Here is an 18,889-nt window from a genome sequence, read left to right as displayed (position 1 = left end):
CCTGAGAGTTCACACTCAAACACACTCGTCTTCCAGCATGACATAAATCCACATTGGAAAAACAAATAAAACTTTGCGGCAGAAGAAGAAGAAGAAGAAGAAGACGAAGACGACTTCCACTGTAACTCTAACCAAACTTTTACACTGGCAGAAATCTGATCAGCGCCTGAGCAGAGTCGGGTCGTTTCCCTTTAGTCTGACTGAACAGGAGAATCAGTGTTAAAAGTTGTTTTCTGGCTTCTGTCCGGTGTCGTCTCATGTCATCCATAATAGTTTGGACTGGTGAGGGTGGAATGGAAGTGACTCTGGACGAAAGAACAAATCGAGCTCTTATAGTGACATCGTCTCTAAAACTAATGATCGATTGTTGTATCATTGTGTCTGAATGCATATTTGAGAAGGCTGTGGTTGCAGGCACTTCAGGAGTTTAGTAAACAGTAGGAAATAAATAAAATATTTACTGTCTTTGATACAAGTAACTGGCTGTGTTCTTATTGGCTGCCTGCAAAAAAATAAAAACGTAATTCTATGATTATTTTATGATGTTAAGTTCCATAAAATAGTCAAACTGTTGAAAGCTACACCAACAGATTTGTGTTCAGATGCTTTTATGATGCGCCTGCACAGGCAAACATAGGCAGGGCCCTGTCTGCAGCTCCTGACAGCTGAGGAGAATGTAAAAACTTTGGACTTAACAAACTGTTCTGTGCAACAGTAACTTCTGAGACAACTCATTCCTGGCTGGACATCAGATTCTTTCTACAGTAAAAAGTTGCACCATAAAAGTCAGGAAGAAGCTCAAACAGGGCAGAGGCGGGAGGATACACTCCTCCAGTGTGTGTGCAGGCTTCAAGGTACTGATGGACGTGTGTAATTAGAAGTAAATGAAACAAGTTTCTGATAGAAGCAGGAGGAGAAAGTGCCTCTGCTGCTTGCTCCGCTCTCTTCTTCTCTTTCTCGGTGTTGTGTGTAAGTAGGCGGAAGAAAGTGGCAATTAGCAATCAGCTAAAACACTAATTAGCTCCCTCTCTCTCCTTCTCTATCTATCTATATGCCTCGCTCTCTACAAAGTGGTGTGTGAGTCCGTGTGTGTGTTTGTGTGCACATGTATACCCTATTGTGTGTGTGTGTGTGTGTGTGTGTGTCACGTGCGTGTGAGCGCGGCGGGTGGGGTCTGACTGGAAGTGTGACCTCAGCTTTATTAATGACAACCATATGGAACATGGTTATATGATTTACAGCATGACGGAGGAAACAACAGGCGGCTGCACGCTGGAGGAGGATAAAAGAAAAGTTTTTACAGAATGTGGTGCAAGTTTATTGATGAGATGACACACATTGAAATGTGGGAATTGATAACTGCTGGGAAACAAAGAGGCTGCAAAGAGAAGAAGCTGATGGCTGTTCCTTGAGGTTAAAAAGATGACTCAAAGTGAAAGCTGTACCTGCAGTAGCGGCCTAATTTTTTCTTTTCTTTTGTTTTAGTCGTCATTAAGAGTAAAAAATTATTATAATAGTGCCATTATTAGTGAAGACTCACACCAGTAAAGGCTGAAAGGACATCAGACGGTAGATGGGGAAACCATCAACCTGCAATCACTGCTGGGTCAGAGTTCATGAGCCCCATCAGCCAGTCATCACCTTCCTCGGTGGTAATCCACCTGTCGTGTGACTTGAGACACTGAGTCCTGTCTGACCCCTGACAGTAAACACACATCTGTACATTGCATGTAAACATACACACACACACACACACACACGCTGTAATCAGGCTCAGAGCTTCATAATTAAAGTGAGAGTCCAGCCTGCATGTCAGAGAGACGGTATGACAGCTGACGGCTTTGCAAGACCTCAGACTGGGAAAGGAGGGGGATTAATCATGGGGGCGGGGTGGTAGGCAGTGTTGTATGAGTAAATGGGGGGCGGGTGTTTATGAGGGAGCTGGGAAAGGGGGGAGAAATTTGGGAAGCTTTCACTGGGGGATTAAAAATAATGGAAGTGGGGAGGGATGGGGCGACTCGAGGCAGCTGTGGAACCAGCTCCTTTGTGAGAGTGGTGTGTGCGTGTGTGTGTGTATGTATGTATGAGTGTGTGTGCGACAGAGGGGTTAAGGGGTCCCAGAGGGTTACCTTTGTCCCTCTGCCAGAGATTGGGGGTCTGTAAAGACGGGAAAAATGCAATTTCACAACTGGCTCTCTCTCTCTCCTCAAAGCGACTCTTTGTTTGCGACGCTCACCTTCCTCCTCCTTAAAGCTAATGGCGCTCCCACACAAAGCAGGAGTCTATAGTGAAGGAACCTGCTCCTTTAAGAGCAGTTCCACACACACACATCTGTGTCAGTGTGTGTGTGTGTGTGAGAGGTACTCAGAGACATTAGCAGATTTAGACCTTTTAGATCTGACCCCTTTGTGCATCCAGAGGGATGTTGCCATGGTTACCACCAACGCTAAGTATCATTGTTGTGGTGAGCCAATCAGGACGGAGCACATTTCTCACTGTGTGTGTATGAAAGTGTGTTAAATTAACATTGCTTTGTTAACAGATCGTTTTCAATAAAGTTTTGATGCTAACTGTACAGATGCATGAGGCACATTGTGTCTGAGGCCCTGTGACCAGCTCTTCCAACAAGGCCTCACTTAATGTTCCACTGCATTTGTAATTTATGAGGTTATTAAAAACTGACACACAAATTAGAGCCTCAACTTCCTACCAGTGCTGCTTATTTCAGCGTCTCTCAAGGACAGAAGGCAAGAGGATCTGGAAGCTGACCAAGATTGGAAGAAAGACATCTCTCTGTCTCACCCTCTCACTCTCTTACACCTGCTAGGGAGGAGAGAGGGAGCTAGGAAGCAGGAGGAAAAGGAGGAGGGGACTCCTCCTCCTCTAGGAGAGCTGTCACTTTGATTCTCATCACCAAGGCAACGGGTGTGCAGTCCCACAATCCTCTGCTTTGTCTGATGGGGGTAGCGTGTGTGTGTGTATATGTCTGTGTGTGTGTCTGTGTTGTACCTCTACAAAACCTGCATCAAACAAACACACACCGAGTCTGGGTACTATCGTCATAGCAGGTTGTGAAAGCAGCAAATTGCCATGGTGACACAGAGACAAATCTAGCTATGTCTGCTATTTATGGGAAGGAGAGGGAGAGACACAGAGAGCAAGCAATATTCTGCAGCCAAACTAGCTGAAATTGCACTGTGTGTGTGTGTGTGTGTCGTTTCTGCACATGATAAAGATGTTTTATGAAGAGGGGCCGGGCCATGTTGCTTAGCCAAGCTCCTCACAGAGAGGAGCTTTGTCACAAGAACTGACAGATACGAGAAGCTGGGTGACAGGAGGGAGAGAGAGAGAGAGAGAGACAGAGAGAGATCCATCAGTTAGAGCCTGCTGACTTAGGCTCGGCCTGAGGCATTGTTTATCAAAGTCTGGGTCGAGAACATTTTTTGAAGGGTTGTCACGCAGTGAACATAAAAACAATATTTACTAAATGCCGTCAGTCTCTCTCTCTCTCAGACAGACCGTGCAGCTCCATGTTGCACACGTGCAGCTATTAATCCACGGTTTTATTTAGGTATTGTATGTTGTAGCAAAAAGTGAACCAGCAAAGCATTATGGGTAAGTATTTTTCAACAGATGCACATTTTTAAAAAGGGCACAAATAAACCACAGCGCCTCCATTTTTCAATGCATGCTGACAGCAGAGCTCCACAGACGATGCAGAAGTTTGATCCCACATTGCAAAGTGCAGATGTACACACACACACTCTCTCCTACTGAAACAGATGGGGACACCCTCCCTCTCGCCTCCTCCTCCTCCACTGTTGTCACTCCCCCCGCTGGTTTGACCGGGGTCAAAGAGCCTATTGTGATACAGAGTGCCTTGCCTCCACCTATTGTCTGCGACAGTTGGAAACCCTCAGAGCTCATACAAACCTCTGCACATTGAGCTGTTCCTCCTCCTGCTGCCTTTACTCCTTTCTCCTCTTTATTTCACTCACTCTTTTTGCTCACTACTTCACCTCCCTCCCCCTCCTCCTTCTTTCTCTTTGTTTTATGTGCTGACTGGACTCTTCACCCTGTCACACACACACACAGGAGCAAATAAAAACTTTAACTAGCCTCCCTAATCTATAGCTCTTTATGATGCAGCAGCCATTCAGTCAAATGATTTAATTAGATTACACGAATCGTTAATGATTCTTGTGGAAAAAGTATTGATACAGCAGTCATCACACATTAGAAAAACAGGTCATAGGTAAAGGTAGGAAAATCAAAACTCAAACTACAAGTTGCATGAACAAAAAAAACCCAAAGTAGGTTTCTGTGTTGTTTGCAGTAAACCCTGAGGTCACCGTGTGTGGAGAAACCTGCACAGCTTGAAAAAATGATTCAGTTTTATGATCCAACAAATCCAAAGGTTTGACTGAAATCCTTCCTCTGATTACTGCCCAGTTCTAATCAGACAAATTGATGCAATTTCAACGATAAAAGCCACCGCCAAATCAGACAAATATTGAAACCGTATGCTTGGAAACAAACTCAGCGACAAACTCAGCAGATTAGCTGTCAGAAACCTTCTTTTTGGAAATGACTTTTCCACATCTAAATCAGACCTGGAGGTGGATCAAGAGCATCACTCCAGAATGTGTTTAACAGCTTCACCCAGAGTCCAGCTGCCTCCCTGAGGCTGTGTGTCCTGTCAGGCTGCAGGCCGCTAGTGAAGCCGGGAGGCGGCGGTGCCTCACTTACCCGGTGAGAGATGCACCTCAGCCGGGCACAAAGGAGAGGCAGAGAGAGGCTTCACAGTGACGCTGCAGTTTGAGCTACTGTGGGGCGCCATGATGCTGAGAGTGGCAGGTGGAATCTCTTTAAGTCTCACTCAGGCGCGTGCGCACAATGCTGCATTCTCACTTCACATCTCTTTCCTTTCCCTCCTCTTCCCTTATGTAAGCCTTTTCCACACATATCAGAGATTCATGTTTCACATTCATCTCCAGGATGACATCCAGGTTCATTTGGAGTCTGTTATTTGTTCCTACTGTGAGTAAAGAAGCTCACATGAGGACACAACAGAAACCATTTTGCTCAGGTTTGTAATCAAGAAAAAAAAAAGGCTGCTCCTGTGTTTGGGTGTGAGCCGGCAGTCCACCTGTGATCTAATACTAAAGGGACCTAAAGGGTAAAGGATGCGACTTCATCCAAGCAAAAAGAAAAAATAGATTCAATAAATTATAAAAAAAAAAATCTTGCAATTAAGCCAATTTTCTGTTGGCTGAATTTGTTTTTTTTTTATTAATAAGAGCATCTTTGTCCACTCGTTGCTGCCTATGTAATTCACCTCTTCTCTCTTTATTCCAAATAAAGTCGAGCTACAAAAAAGACACACCACTTACGGCCCTCCAGGGATTCTTTCCCCTCCAAATGGACCCATGAAACACTGAGGTCTTAACAAAAAAAGCTTTCATCAAACGTGTGGATCAAAGCACTGCTGCTCATCTAAGTTAAGAAGTTGTGGGTTCATTAAAAAAAAGAAAAAAGGAATAGTTACGGTCAAGCTCTAATGACTGTTTCTCACATCATCTTAGCAAGTAAACACACAAACACACAACAACACACACACATCTGCAGTGGTGATCAATGATGATTATCCCAAGGGCGAGTGTGTGCAGTGCAGCAAGGAGAGGCAGTGAAAGTGTTTGGGTTTATGACAGTCGTATTTCACTGACAGAATGCATTATCCTAACATTTCCCAAGGACACACACACTCACACACACAGAGGCTAAAAAGGCACCCACTTACAGACAGGCAAGAGTTGAGAATCCTGCGTTTACACTTGCATGCTCAGTGCAGCATTGATCTGTGGGTAAGCCGGCCATATTCCTGCTGTTCTATTTACGGATGGCCTCGCTGGGACTCTCAACAACCTTATTAAAAGTCTAAACACAAAGGCAGCAAATGGAGAAAGAGAGGGAGAGAAAGCACCGAGATGAAGGAACGCCAATTTCGATTGCTAATGTCTTCATTTCTAATCGTCAGTTAGGCTGTTTTTTCAATCCTGCAGATTAACACAGGCAGAATTACAGACCAGACAGAGACACAACAGAGGCTGAGAGGCACAGAAAAGCAATGCGGGCCCATTTCAGGTGGGTGTATCCTGACGCTCCTGTCGCAGCGCTCCATGTGGCAGATGTGGTGTACAGATTGATTAGCCATGCCTGTCTGCAGGCAGCAGGGGACTGACTGATGTGGTGAGGTAGAGGAGGAGGAGGAGGAGGAGCAGCAGCCCTGTCAGCATGGCTCAGAGTGACTGCAGCTTATCTGACGATCACACTACATGCTACACTACACCTGTCCTGTCTGATCTGTGTGTTAGCAAGTCACATGTGAAGGGATCCTGTGCATGAAATCAGGTTTGTGCTCCAAAGTCAGGAGCAGAAACAGGAAGCAAAAGCATCTGGACAGAAGGTTTTATATGGGTGATGATCACAATTAGGCTGCTGATAAACCATCAGAAACAAGCTAAACATGCTAATAAACAAGATGCTTGTCTGGAAGCCTACTCGTTTTTTTGCTTTGCTGGTTCATGTGCATCAAAATGTGCGGCGGCTGACAGAGCTGTATGTCAGTGTGTTATTAATGCTGCTCAGGTTGAGGAGTTTCTTTCTGCGTGAGTTCACTCAGCCAGAGTTCAGGGTTCAGCTCCCAGCGGAGCGTCTGAACACAGAAACACACTCAGAGAGGCACTTTGGAGGGAAGCAACAAGCTTCCGCCACTTTTAATTTGACCTTTTAAACCACACTGTCTCCACTACAGTCTGCGTGTCATCTGAAGGTTGTTGTAAAATATCATAAAATATATAAAAACAAGTGCCCTGAAGGGAAACTGAAGACATGAATATAACTTCTTCTGGCATCACATATTAAATATCAACCTATTTGTATTTGAGTGAACTAAATTTCGCTGCTTTTTATCATTTAATTATCATTCCTGCTACGGCATGAATCTGAAAAACTGATGAAAACATTTCTGCCTGTGACAAGCGATGAAAGTGTTGCAGCTCCACTCTCTCTCTCTCTCTCTCTCTCTCTCTGAGTGCTGGGATATGATCGTCTGTCTGTCAGCCAGCATGGCACTGACTGGTACAGAAGCATTACTCAGCCTGTCTGCCTGCTGCCTGACGTCACACACATACAAATATATTTAAAAAAAAGGAAGAAGCGGTGCTGTTTTCACCAACGTTTCTTCAAATTCAGCTGCATGTATGCACTCAGCAATAACACAATGCATCAGGACTGCTACAGTAAATACACTGCAAATATCATAGAGTTTAAATAGGCTGTGAATTGTGCTTATAGATCAACAAGTAAAAAATCATTTCAAGGTGTTTTTTCTGGGTTTTTTTTTCCTATATGGACTTATTTCAGGGTTTATTTATAAGCAACACAAACAAAAAAAATAAAGAGAAACATTTTAAACTGATGGGTAAAACAAGGTTTAGACGAGCCGGTTATTTCCATCTGTTTAGCTGGTTCATAAGACAGATCAGCAGTGATGCCCGAGCTCAGGCGGACTGCAGACACTTGAACTGGCGTCAATTCTTTGTAGTAATTTGACAAATTTGGACGGAGCCAAAGTAGGAATCTAATTTGGTGGAAATCATCTCATTGTAACTGATAAACAGCACACATTTGTAATGAAGACGTTGCTTAATGAAGAGGTGAAATGGCTAACAAACAGGAAATGTATTACAGTTGTGTGTGTGTGTGTGTAATATGGAATATTTTTCATCTCTCAGTTTGAGAGCTTAACGCCACATAAGAGGCTTTGAGTGCTGAAATCAGAAACGTTGATAACAACTCGATGTGTGTGTGAGTGAGTCAGGTGTTATGTTAGTTCATGTGGCCCTGTGCGACAGATGTGTGCGGGGTGTGTGTGTGTGTTCGCATGGGGATATTAAATACTGAAAACTGCAATCATGGTGTGGGATTAAAGACAGAGCTCTAAAATGGAGGCCGGCTGTGACAGAGGACAGACAGAGGAGACAGAGTGCCACAGAGACGATTTGCCAAAAGAGCAACGCAGACTGATCAGACAGAAAGCCACAATCTGCTATGATTTCCATACAAATATTGTCAATAATATGTGGACAACAATGATAGGACTGTAATTTAAAGTGTTGACATACTTCTGGCCAAAGGACACAACTGAGTAATAACCAGCTGACTGTGAGGGTCTATTAATTTCACATGTGACTCAGTGGAGCTGCAGCGTTTTCTCAGCTAACTAATGAGAGTCTAATCGCCTTCGCCTTGTGTGAAGTCAAACCCGAACATGTGGTCGCCGTCCTTCGGGGCGTCTCATTAACAATCAGATTCGGTTTAGATCCGGCTCATTGAAGTGGGTTATATGTGGAAATGAAGTCAGCGCTGCAGAATGTGTCCAGTTCAGGGAGGGGAACACACAAATAGATACCGATATCATTGTTGATGCACAAAAGCATGCATGCACACGCACACACACACACACAGCAAGAAATTTGATTGTTTATGTTGCTTTGACGTCATTCGTCTTTTAGCGTCAGTGGAAAAGTTTGATTCATGTTACCGTCGAGTTTGTGAAGACGAAAGATCAACACGTTTGCTGGATCTATTTCATGACTCCAGTGAAGTCAGAGATTTTGGCAGCAAAGGCGAACAAATTTGGTTCCAGTTCTGCAGCAAGAACATCACTTTTAAGGACAAATATCCAGTTAAAATATTCAAACTCTAGCTCTTTTATCGGTATTTTAACCCTGTGGATGCCTAGAAGTTCAAAACAAAACACCTTTCACAGCCAGTCCATCAGAAAACTTTACATTTTCTGATGATCTGTGAACGCATCGTGTGTTTGAACTCTGTGAAAAACACAACATTCTGCAATCTTCTGTGCAACTAAGAAGCTATCACTGACTCACGTACTAGCAGCAGTCGCCTGACTAACATTCTGTTAAGTTTGGGCTGATCTACAGTTCATTTCAGCCATGACTGCCGTTTCCATAGAGATGCTGGACTAAATATTTCACAATGACTGTGAAGAACGCCCAGAAACTGTTTGGGATTTAAATGTCCATTTACTGTTTCTTTCTAAACAACCTTAAAAACTGAAATCAGCCCAGTGATGATGATGATGATGACAATGAGCTCAGCTCTCTTCATTAGGGATGTTGGCTGCCTTCTGATTCCTATAACTGGTCCAGGTTATGTTCTCATCATTGCTTTTGTCTGGTCAAGAGGACTCAAACGTGCTTTTTAAAGCCACCCGCCTTCTATCAGGACAAACAATCTAAACACAGACTGAACAGATCAGACAAATGGCTCCAACCATGACTGATGTGATGATATGTTATATGGTATCGATTAAAAACTCTTCCCATGTAAAATCCACGTATAATGTGAGTTTCAACACTGACCTCACTACAGCATCTCTCTGCCGTGAGACACTCAGACACTGTAACCATAAAACTGCAGCCAGACAGGAGAACTCCATGATGGCACCGACACCAACTCATCCCCAGCTTTCACTTTGTCGTCATGGCTTTGCCTCTTGTGTCCGACAGAGGTCAATACCTCAGCAGAGAGGAGGAGGAGGAGGGAGGCAGGTCGATTCTAATTATAAAACAGGTGTCGTGAATGAATATTTTATGCGACGCAGCAGCAGCTGCATTTGTTCTGAGGACAAACTGATCAGCCGACGGATGTAGCTGTTGCGCAAGTTTTTGGCTGCAAGCCTGCATGTCTCCCTTTTTTTATTTATTTGATACTATTCAAGATCAGTTTAATGCACTTATAAAGAAATGAATATGTTGACAGGTCTTTCCAACATCGTAATGTTAGGGATAAATGCATGAAGAGTACTGGCTCTCACTGTTACATTACATCAGTGGCAATGACTTAAACACACAGATTTTTTTTTTTTACAAGTAATTTATACTGCTACAGCTAATTAGCTGATGAGTCATCTGAACCTGTTAAAGGAATACTTCTGTATTTTAGGAAGCACAGTTTGAAACCAGCTCTGTAATTAATGCAAAAACAACAGAGTAGCTAATAAACAGAGCAAATAATACTGTTAACAAAAGGCTGAATAATTCATTTGTCATTAGAAGATTAAGAGATAACGCAGCACTGCACTTCACTGCACTGGTCTTTCTCGTGGATGTATTCATTTTTTTATGTGTAAATAGAATTGTGTTTTGTTGGTTTTTTTAAATGTCTCTTGCTGATTGCTGTTTTGAAGATGCTTCCTTGTTGTACAATACTTTTCAGTGTGAGAGAGAGAAACAAATAAAAGGAGAGGGCGAGACAGGGAGAAGCTATATTTGGAAGCGGCACTGCCTTGTACTGTATGGGTATGTAATAAATCTGTTGTGCCATAATAGTGAATAGTGGGTCGCATAGTGCTGTGTGTGTGAGAGAGAGAGAGAGAGAGAGAGAGAGAGGATGAATGGTGGCCTGTCTCGTCCCCCCAGTACTGCCGCTCCTCACTAATTGGTCGTCGGCTTAAGTGCTGCTGCTGCACTATTCTCCAGATGGGATGAAGGGAGAGATGGAGGGGAGGGAAGCAGGGGCAGCGGAGGAAGGAGGGAGAGGAAGCACAGGAGGGGAGCGAGGCTGAAGTGATAGATGGGTGAGATGAAGCTGGATCGAAGGATGCATGAATAAAAAGGGAAGGAAGGCCCGAGAGGAGGAGAGGGGTGGAGATGTGGGGAGGCATGGAGGGTGTGATAAACGAGTGGAGGAATGTAGGCTGAGGAGAGGAGAGCAGGGTAGGACACGGTCCTGTGTTTGTTTTCACACATTTTGTAGGATGTGTTCAGAGAATACAGCTGAATTAAAAAAGTAAGAATCCACATGTGTAGGAATGTATATGCTGCTGCTCATTTGATTTTCTCTATGTTTAGCCTCTTGTGTGTCTGCACGCTGTGTCCTCTCGTCACATTCGACTATACTACTTTAAATCCCAAATTTTCTCCCCTGGGTGCAATTATGGCTTTAATTTAAAAAAAGGAATGTTACATATTTTTACTGCAAAAACTGAATTTAGCCGGATTTAGCTCTTATCTCGACTTCTTCTTCCAGCAGTTCTAATCTGAGTGATCCAGCTTGAGACGTCTCTGTGCTCTCTGTGCTGCAGATGCTGCCAAACACCGTTAAAGAGTATTTTCACGATAAGGATCTCTGTAAGACCCAGAGGTGCTGCTTCTTTGGGTTAAATTGATGATCTCATTTTGGAAAGAAAGACACATTTGTTTGTGCAGAAATATTCCAGTTTCTTGTTGCTGGATCACATCTTGTTTTGGCTCAGAGAAGCTTCCACGCTGTAGGACTTTGGCAGAATTCTCTGGGTTATTATTATCATCACAATTCCTTTGAAGTGTTTACACAAGCATACCTTATACCAGATGATGAGCTTTTATTTTGAAAATATAAGGTGAGGAAATTTGATTTTGTTTAAAACAAAAGCTGCAAGTTATTTCTTTTTGTTTTCTAGAACAATGTAATAAAATATCACATTTTCCATGTGTGCTTTGATTGTGTGCGTGTGTGTGTGCGTGTGTGTGTGTGTGTGTGTGTGTGTGGGGGGGGGGGGGGGGCGACTCAGGTCTTCTGAGAAGTGAGAAGAGAGAAATGAGATGCTTTGTCCAAGACACAGCAGTAACTCTCAACTCTCTTCATTAGACTGGTCCTGCTATTCCCAACACACACACACACACACACACACACAGACACACACACACACACAGACACACACAGTCCTTGCAGCAGGTGGGCCTTTTGATTTGTCACCCAGGAAGAACCGTGTCTCATTTGCATACAGATGCCCCCTTCAGAGCAGAGGAAGGGTGTGTGTGTGTGTGTGCGCACACACACACAGCTCCTTCTGTCCTACCCTCCAAAATGAGGCCCATACAACCCTGTTTTTCTTTTTTCTTTCTCTCGCTTGTCTCTCCCATCCTCCCCTCTTTCTTTCCAAGTTCTTCTTGGCTTTGGCCCAAGAGATTACAAACTGTGTGTGTGTGCGTAAATATTTTTACATGCAAGCATGCAAAGTTTATGTGCTCCTCCAAATTTATTTTTACACTAAATGTTTTGTTTGTGTGCATAAATTGTGTATACACACGTATGTGTGTGTGTGTGTGTGTGTGTGTGTGTGTGTGTCTTGCACCTTGCATCTGTTTTAGCTGGCACTGCTTTGAGTCTCGTGTGCCGATGTCAAACAACGGTGGCTTGTTTGCAGACCTCAACACTGAACGGATACACACACACACACAACAAGAATGAGAGCTGCATTTCAAACCAAATAAACACTCCAGGATCCAGTGTGGAGTTTTAAGTAGAGGGAAAAAGAGCATAAATGCAGCTGGGCTGAAGAAGGGACGGCATGATGTGAAATGAAGCTTTACAGGAAAACTATTCAGTGTTGATGTCTGAGCTTTCCACAATGCATCAAACCGAAATCCATGTTACAGGCAGCCAAATCCAAGTATGTTTCATTTAATTCTCAGTGCAAAAACAAGGCAGCAGAAGTAAATCTTTGCCTGGATTTTGCAAAGTTGCAAAAAGTTCCATTTTAATCCTGACGTAATAAAAACAAACTCACAATGTGTGTCCAGGTTTTGAATACTGTTTCCTTAGTGCAGCTGCCACACAGAAACAAACAAAAAAAAATTAAAAGCAGTGCAATCTGTGTCCGACTGGCCTTGAGAGAACCTTCATGCTGTGATTGGCTCAGGGGCAACGATTACATCAGAGGCTCTGCAGGCACTACAACAACACTGGGAAGTGGGAACTGTTCAGTACCACCGCTGATGTCTTGTTTCAGTGCAAACATAAGACTGCAATTCTTACAAAAACCCCCCCTGAGAACGTGAATATTATTTCAGAGAGGATGTTTGCATCGTAGTAATGGATTTGGGTCGTATAAATATGAATGTTACGCTGAGCTAAACTGGAGCCACTTAAATCTTCACTGTTTTTCCACGCGGTTTGAGGAGGCAGAGAAGGAGTCAAACCACATAAAGACATGTGCATGTTATATTCCAAAAGATATTTATCATGAAAAAACTGCAGCAAAACTTTCACTATTAATGCATTTCACATGCGTTTCAACAACAGCTGTTCCTGGCAACAACTGAAGTTGGGTTTATGCAACCTTAATGACACATTTTGGTCTTTAAAATCTGTGTTAGGTATAAAATGGGACAACCAAACCAACATCCTGCCCCTAAATTCTGCTTACATGCTTTAAGGATGTCACAAGGATGCCCTAGATTGCAAAAAACAGGACATAAATATGTGTATAAATGTACTTTATGGAGGACGGGGCTGCACATTCTTAAGTTTTTAGGGCTGCAAACCACTTCTACATAGCTCAAACAAACAGCCCAAACCTTCGACTCACAGCAGGACTGAACCAGAACACACAGATCACAGCCTCCACTCGTCCTCCTCCTCCCTCTCCTCCAGTCACATGTCATGTCAGGGCAGTATTAAGAGTTTAGACAAATACAATTTCACCCCTGATCCTGTAATCCTGATCTCTGATGGGCTCTGTGTGTGTCTGTGCATGCATTTGTGCCTGTGTGTGTTGCTGTGGGGGGTTTGCAAAGTAAACCCAGTCAAGGCCCCACTGTCTCCGAGGACTCACAAAGTCAGACAACACAAATTTAGGGGCCACACACATACGCACAGGGTCAACACAACCCTTCCTAAATCCATAAATCTATATTTCAAGGCACTGATATGAGACTTTAAACATCAGTGTATAACAACCAGAAGCTTTTAACTGTGTGTGCGCAGTGTGTGTGTTTCAACATCATGAAAAATTGATGGATGAGAACTCAAGATAATGAAATGCTTCCTTAACAGCTCACAACACTTTGCACTGGTCCATGCATCCATCCTGACACACACCCCTCTATCCTGCATGAACTTCCTGAGGAATAAATGGATAAATAGATGCACCATCCATGCATCCATCCCGAAATTCTATTTTTTTTTCCTCCATGTTCTTAGTCATTGACAGTTTTGCATCTGTGTCCATCCAACTTTTATCACAGATGTAGTCCACATGCACAGCTAATGACGCAAAACATCACCTTATTTCAACACTGTTAAAATTTTGATGCGCTAGTTTGCATATCTATGGATGACATTTTTCCCATCCATCCATCCATCCATCCATCCATCCATCCATCCATCCATCCATCCATCCATCCATCCATCAGCGGCGGTGGTTGCGGTGTCTTACCGGGGTAGAAGTCTTTGGATTTGGACAGTTTGATGGTGGCTCCAGTTTCTTTCTGCAGCTGGACGATGGTCTGACCTCCCTTCCCGATGATTGATCCTGCCGCATAGCTGGGAATCAAAACCTTCAGGAAGTACTCGCCTTCCTCTGCAGCAGGAAACAGGAAACAGGAAGTCAGAGAATGCTACTGCAGTTTATGTTGCATTTAACAGAGCTGGGGGGGAAAAAAAGCCACAGTGTTATGGTTATTTTGAACCTTTGCCCTCATGCCTGCCTTTTGTTTGCATTTTTTTTAGAATTCTAATACTTTGATCATCTTGTTTGAGTGTAAACTGTGGAAGTGTTTGTCAGTAATCACAGTCTGACAGAACAGATGCGAGCAGGAGCCGCATCACTACACCAAAGCAGCTCCTTCTTCCCGTCTTCCCCCCCTCTCTCAGCTCACTCTCAGCCGACCCTCCACAGCATCCCAAAGCCGCATAAATCCACCCAATCACATCAAATGATGATTGTAGTCAACTAATTATTTCCATAATCTGATGATTCCCTGCCAGCGTTATCTCTCCCCTTTCTCTGCACGTCCATTTCCGCGAGCCTCTAAACACTCTGTCCAGATTGGTCTGATCTAATTTCAGCGTTGGGCCCGAGGAATCTGGTCCTCGTCACCCTCTTGGCACATCGGAGGAGAGAGTGGAGGAATATGTTACATTGGTTTTGCTATTAAAGCTAATCAGATTCAAACGATGCTTGTGGATGTGACGCCTTGTGAATGCATAACACCACATGCCTGCCATGACACACACGCTCACACAGATAAACACGTGCACATGAGCTCGCACAAACAAAAACAAAGCAGACGAGCTCAGATCCAGAAAAAATGTTATTATTTATATTTCTGATACGCTGCTGACACAGAGCTGCACCTGCACTGAGGAACAGTAAAGTCATGATATGAAAAGGAGGCGGCCTTGTAAAATAAATGAACCATTCTTCATTTAAAATGTGCGAATCAAACTCTAATCCTAGAGTCCCTGATATCGTCTCAGACTGATACAACACCTTGTTTCTGAGCCTAAGGAAACAATGTTGTACTCAAAAGTGTAAAGCTATTTTTAGATCACTTTAATGGTTTCTCAGGGAGTCATCCTTACTTGTGAGGGAGAGGACAGGAGCTCTCAAAACTACAGCCAAAAGCTTGATTTATACTTCTACGTCTACTCAATGACCCCAGATTGGCTTGACGAGCACCTCCGAGCACCAACGTATTTCTGCCTGATCCGACTTTGTGCAAGGCCATGATGAACACAGTTAATTTTTGCTGCATTAAAGGTCGGGTAGCAGATTTCATTCTGATGCACTTTTTGTTAAATTAGTGTAACTTCTCTTTACAATCCGATAGCAACCAATTAGTTCGGCAGTTTCGCATTAAAACGAAGAATATGAATCATCTGTGGAAGCTATAAAACGCTAAAAACATCAGCCAATCCTCCGGGTGGACCCTGCGCAGAGTATTGGCTGGTTGTCACTCTCTTCCTGCTCTGCACACACCAGAGAGGTACGTGCATGATGGCCGAAGTCACAGATCGTCTTCAGGTAATGTGCGTCCATGTGATTGGGAGGCGTGGCTTCGGGGTGAGCTCCGAGAGAAAGGGGCGTGTGTTTACTTTCCAAATCTGGCTGACTCTCACTGAGTTTTCAAAATCTCCTACCCTACCTTTAAGACTGTTCAAAAAGTAATGTGAAAGAAAAAAAGACTATGACATAAATTTTATCGAAGAAGCTTGAAGGGTTCACAACAGCGTTGGGGCGATTCGACACAGAAGTGTTAACCAGGCTTCACATCTAATATTTACATCAGTGCATTATCAGGGAGGAAGAACAACAAGCTGCTGAGGACCTTTAGATGCTAGAAAAAAGATGTTCATCGCCATAGCTGCTCAAATGACCTCAAAAAATGCCAATAAGTAACATCCTCAAAGGATACTGACTGAACCAAGCACATCACTTGAAGCCTGGTCTGTGTGAGGCAGTTATCTCCCATGAGAATCCATCTGCTTCGCTATCAGAGATAAAACTTCATTTTAAAAATGCTTCAAAAGGCTCTGAATGGTTTTATCGGCCGCTCTATACTTGATGAAGCAGCGTTTTGTTATCACAGAATGGCCTCAGAGAAATATCATTTTGCACCAACTCCAACAGGCTTATGAGTTGTCATGGACAGATATCGATCATTATGCAATCCTTCTGAGGTCAACTGAGGCTCCCAATCTCTGTGAAATAAATTAAAACACTTTTCAGTTTTATAAAAGTACACACTGCTCCAAAAAGCACTTCAACAGGAGCCTCCTGTGTTCACAGAAATGTTAATATTTGCATGTGAATTGAACACAACCTCTCTTACAGGTGTGCTGAGGTCTGACATTTTTCAAGTCTTTGCATCATTGGAATCAGACAGCGAACATCAGCTTCTCTCTTTCCGTTTTTGCATAAAATCTGATTTCTAACATTATTAATATTAACAGGTAACAGTGAGACACTGCTATTCCCGATGGTATGGATTCACACAGTAGATTACATTAAACTGACACTTTTAAAGATGTTAAAACCCTAAATCCTCAAATATCATAAAGATTTGACTGTGTATTAAGCAAAGAATTGATGAGAATACATTAAAAAAATCCCTAATCTCTCTATTCTTCACGTCAGCAATCATTTTCAGATTTTATTCTCTACAGAGAAAATCTTCTCAATCCTTTTTTATGAGGTCTAACAGAAAAGAGTTTCTGATATTTTTTTGTTTCGTCTCTTTAAACTGCCTCAGATCCTCAAACTCTCCAAATTCTTCATATTTGATAATCCAGGACACATAAACCTCAGGAGGCAGATTAAAATAGGATTACTGTTAGGGCCATACTTTCTCACAAGGCCGCTGTCTGTCTGTTACCCAGGTGAACAAATGGAAAAAACACAAATTCACATAATTAAAAAAAATAATCATAAAAAAACTACCAGATGCACGTCGTGCTGTAAATATGAAGATTTACGATCCTATATAGTTACAGGGAGTCCTATTAAATACCAGTTAAATCCCTGTAACCCAAAACAACAGTGGAACGGAGGTGTTTGTGACACCTCACTATAAATAAATGTAATTAGTGAACAGCTCAGCACGGCCGGGGTTATTCTGGGCTCTGCTCTGTTTGATAAGTAAAATAAAGAGTTTGATGAAGTCGAGTCAGGTGCAAAAGAGTAAGAAAAAGGTCCTTAAAATGTCCTGGACTCTTCTGGATAATGTTGTGTAATTTAATGATTTAACACCCATGTTGCACACACAGATGTTTTCACTTATTCTGGGTGATTAGACTTAACCTCTTCTCACGACTGTGTGGGTTACACACACACACACACGCACACAGGTCATATTCTGGATGTCCATGTTATGTTTACACACACCCACGGTTAAGATACTGTATTATATTGAACTACTGAATTATTTCCTTAAAGTTTCCCTGGTGTAGCCGTCAGCTGTGACCCAATTTCTTGCCATTCAAAACTACACTGTAGAAAAACAAATGTATTACACTGTGGGCGACAGCGAGACAACTCCACCGATCTGCACAACCACATGCTACAAGACAATGTTATAAGTGATCATTATTTTCCAGGGTGCAGTTTCCTTATCTGGGAAAACCTCTGATCGTCTTTTACACCCATCAGACCCCGCTCCTCTTTGTACAGTGGTGTTACTGGGTGGGCTCCATTCTCATCTCCGAGTGCCCGGCCAAGTCAAAGCACAAGTGCACAGACAGGAAACTCGACACTCCCCTGCCCTTCCTCGGCTCTGCTAGTGATGAAATCCAAACTGCACGGAGCTCAAACTACGGGATGTAGAGCAAAGAAAAACCCAACCTAACCTCAGCCTGCCCGTGTTTTCATTCGGCCAATAAGGTTTTAGTGCCGTCTGTTAAAAGCTTGTGTTAATCTGAACTCCCTGATGAGCATAAAGGACCTATCCCTTCAGAGCTACAACTCTAAACAAACATGATAAAAACCATCTAAATCCTTGCTTCCTCTTCAGGTTGGACCATCACCCTTCTCTCCTTCATGCCCTGACCTCTCCATAAAGGCAGAAAAGTTTATCATCTAATCATCATTGCTACCGAAGATGATGGAGGCCATGGTATTAGACTTCCTGAGCAGCCACATATCTGATGTTTGTTGACTGCAAACCTTGTGTTTTGGTTAGATGTGGCATATTTTGGGGCTGCTTTGAATCAACCTTCAGATGCAACGCCTCACCAATCTCTTCCAGGTTCCAGATGAAAAAGAAGTTTTTCAGAAGAATCCCCTCATCTTCATTTTCAAGCCAAAGGGACGCTGAGAAACTATTTTCTATAAGTAACAGAAGCCTAACTGGGGAATCTCAGGCAGGCTGACTATCAGTAATTAACTGCAAAACACAACAACGATGATGTAAGTGTGTGAATGTGCCGAATACGTTCTTGCCATCTTTGATTTTAATGATGCTCACAGACACAACAGCACACTTCGTATTTCAGCTCGAGAAAACGTCACATGGTTGTGTCCTCAAACCGTCTGTCT

At 43.0% G+C, this 18,889-nt stretch overlaps 1 protein-coding gene across 2 annotated transcripts in view; it reads right to left on the bottom strand.

Moving 5' to 3' along the window:
* Window positions 1-18,889, bottom strand: part of nova2 (NOVA alternative splicing regulator 2) — a 65,774-nt gene that overhangs the window by 35,164 nt on the left and 11,721 nt on the right. For both annotated transcript variants that reach the window (XM_028418794.1, XM_028418795.1), the window contains one exon: window positions 14,291-14,434. In XM_028418794.1, coding sequence (XP_028274595.1) covers window positions 14,291-14,434 — 144 coding nt within the window. The remainder of the gene's footprint in view (window positions 1-14,290; window positions 14,435-18,889) is intronic.

Source organism: Parambassis ranga, chromosome 13, assembly GCF_900634625.1.
Source record: "Parambassis ranga chromosome 13, fParRan2.1, whole genome shotgun sequence".
Classification (NCBI taxonomy): domain Eukaryota; kingdom Metazoa; phylum Chordata; class Actinopteri; family Ambassidae; genus Parambassis; species Parambassis ranga.
The sequence above is the reverse complement of the archived record's forward strand: the minus strand, read 5'-3'. Positions and strand labels throughout refer to the sequence as shown.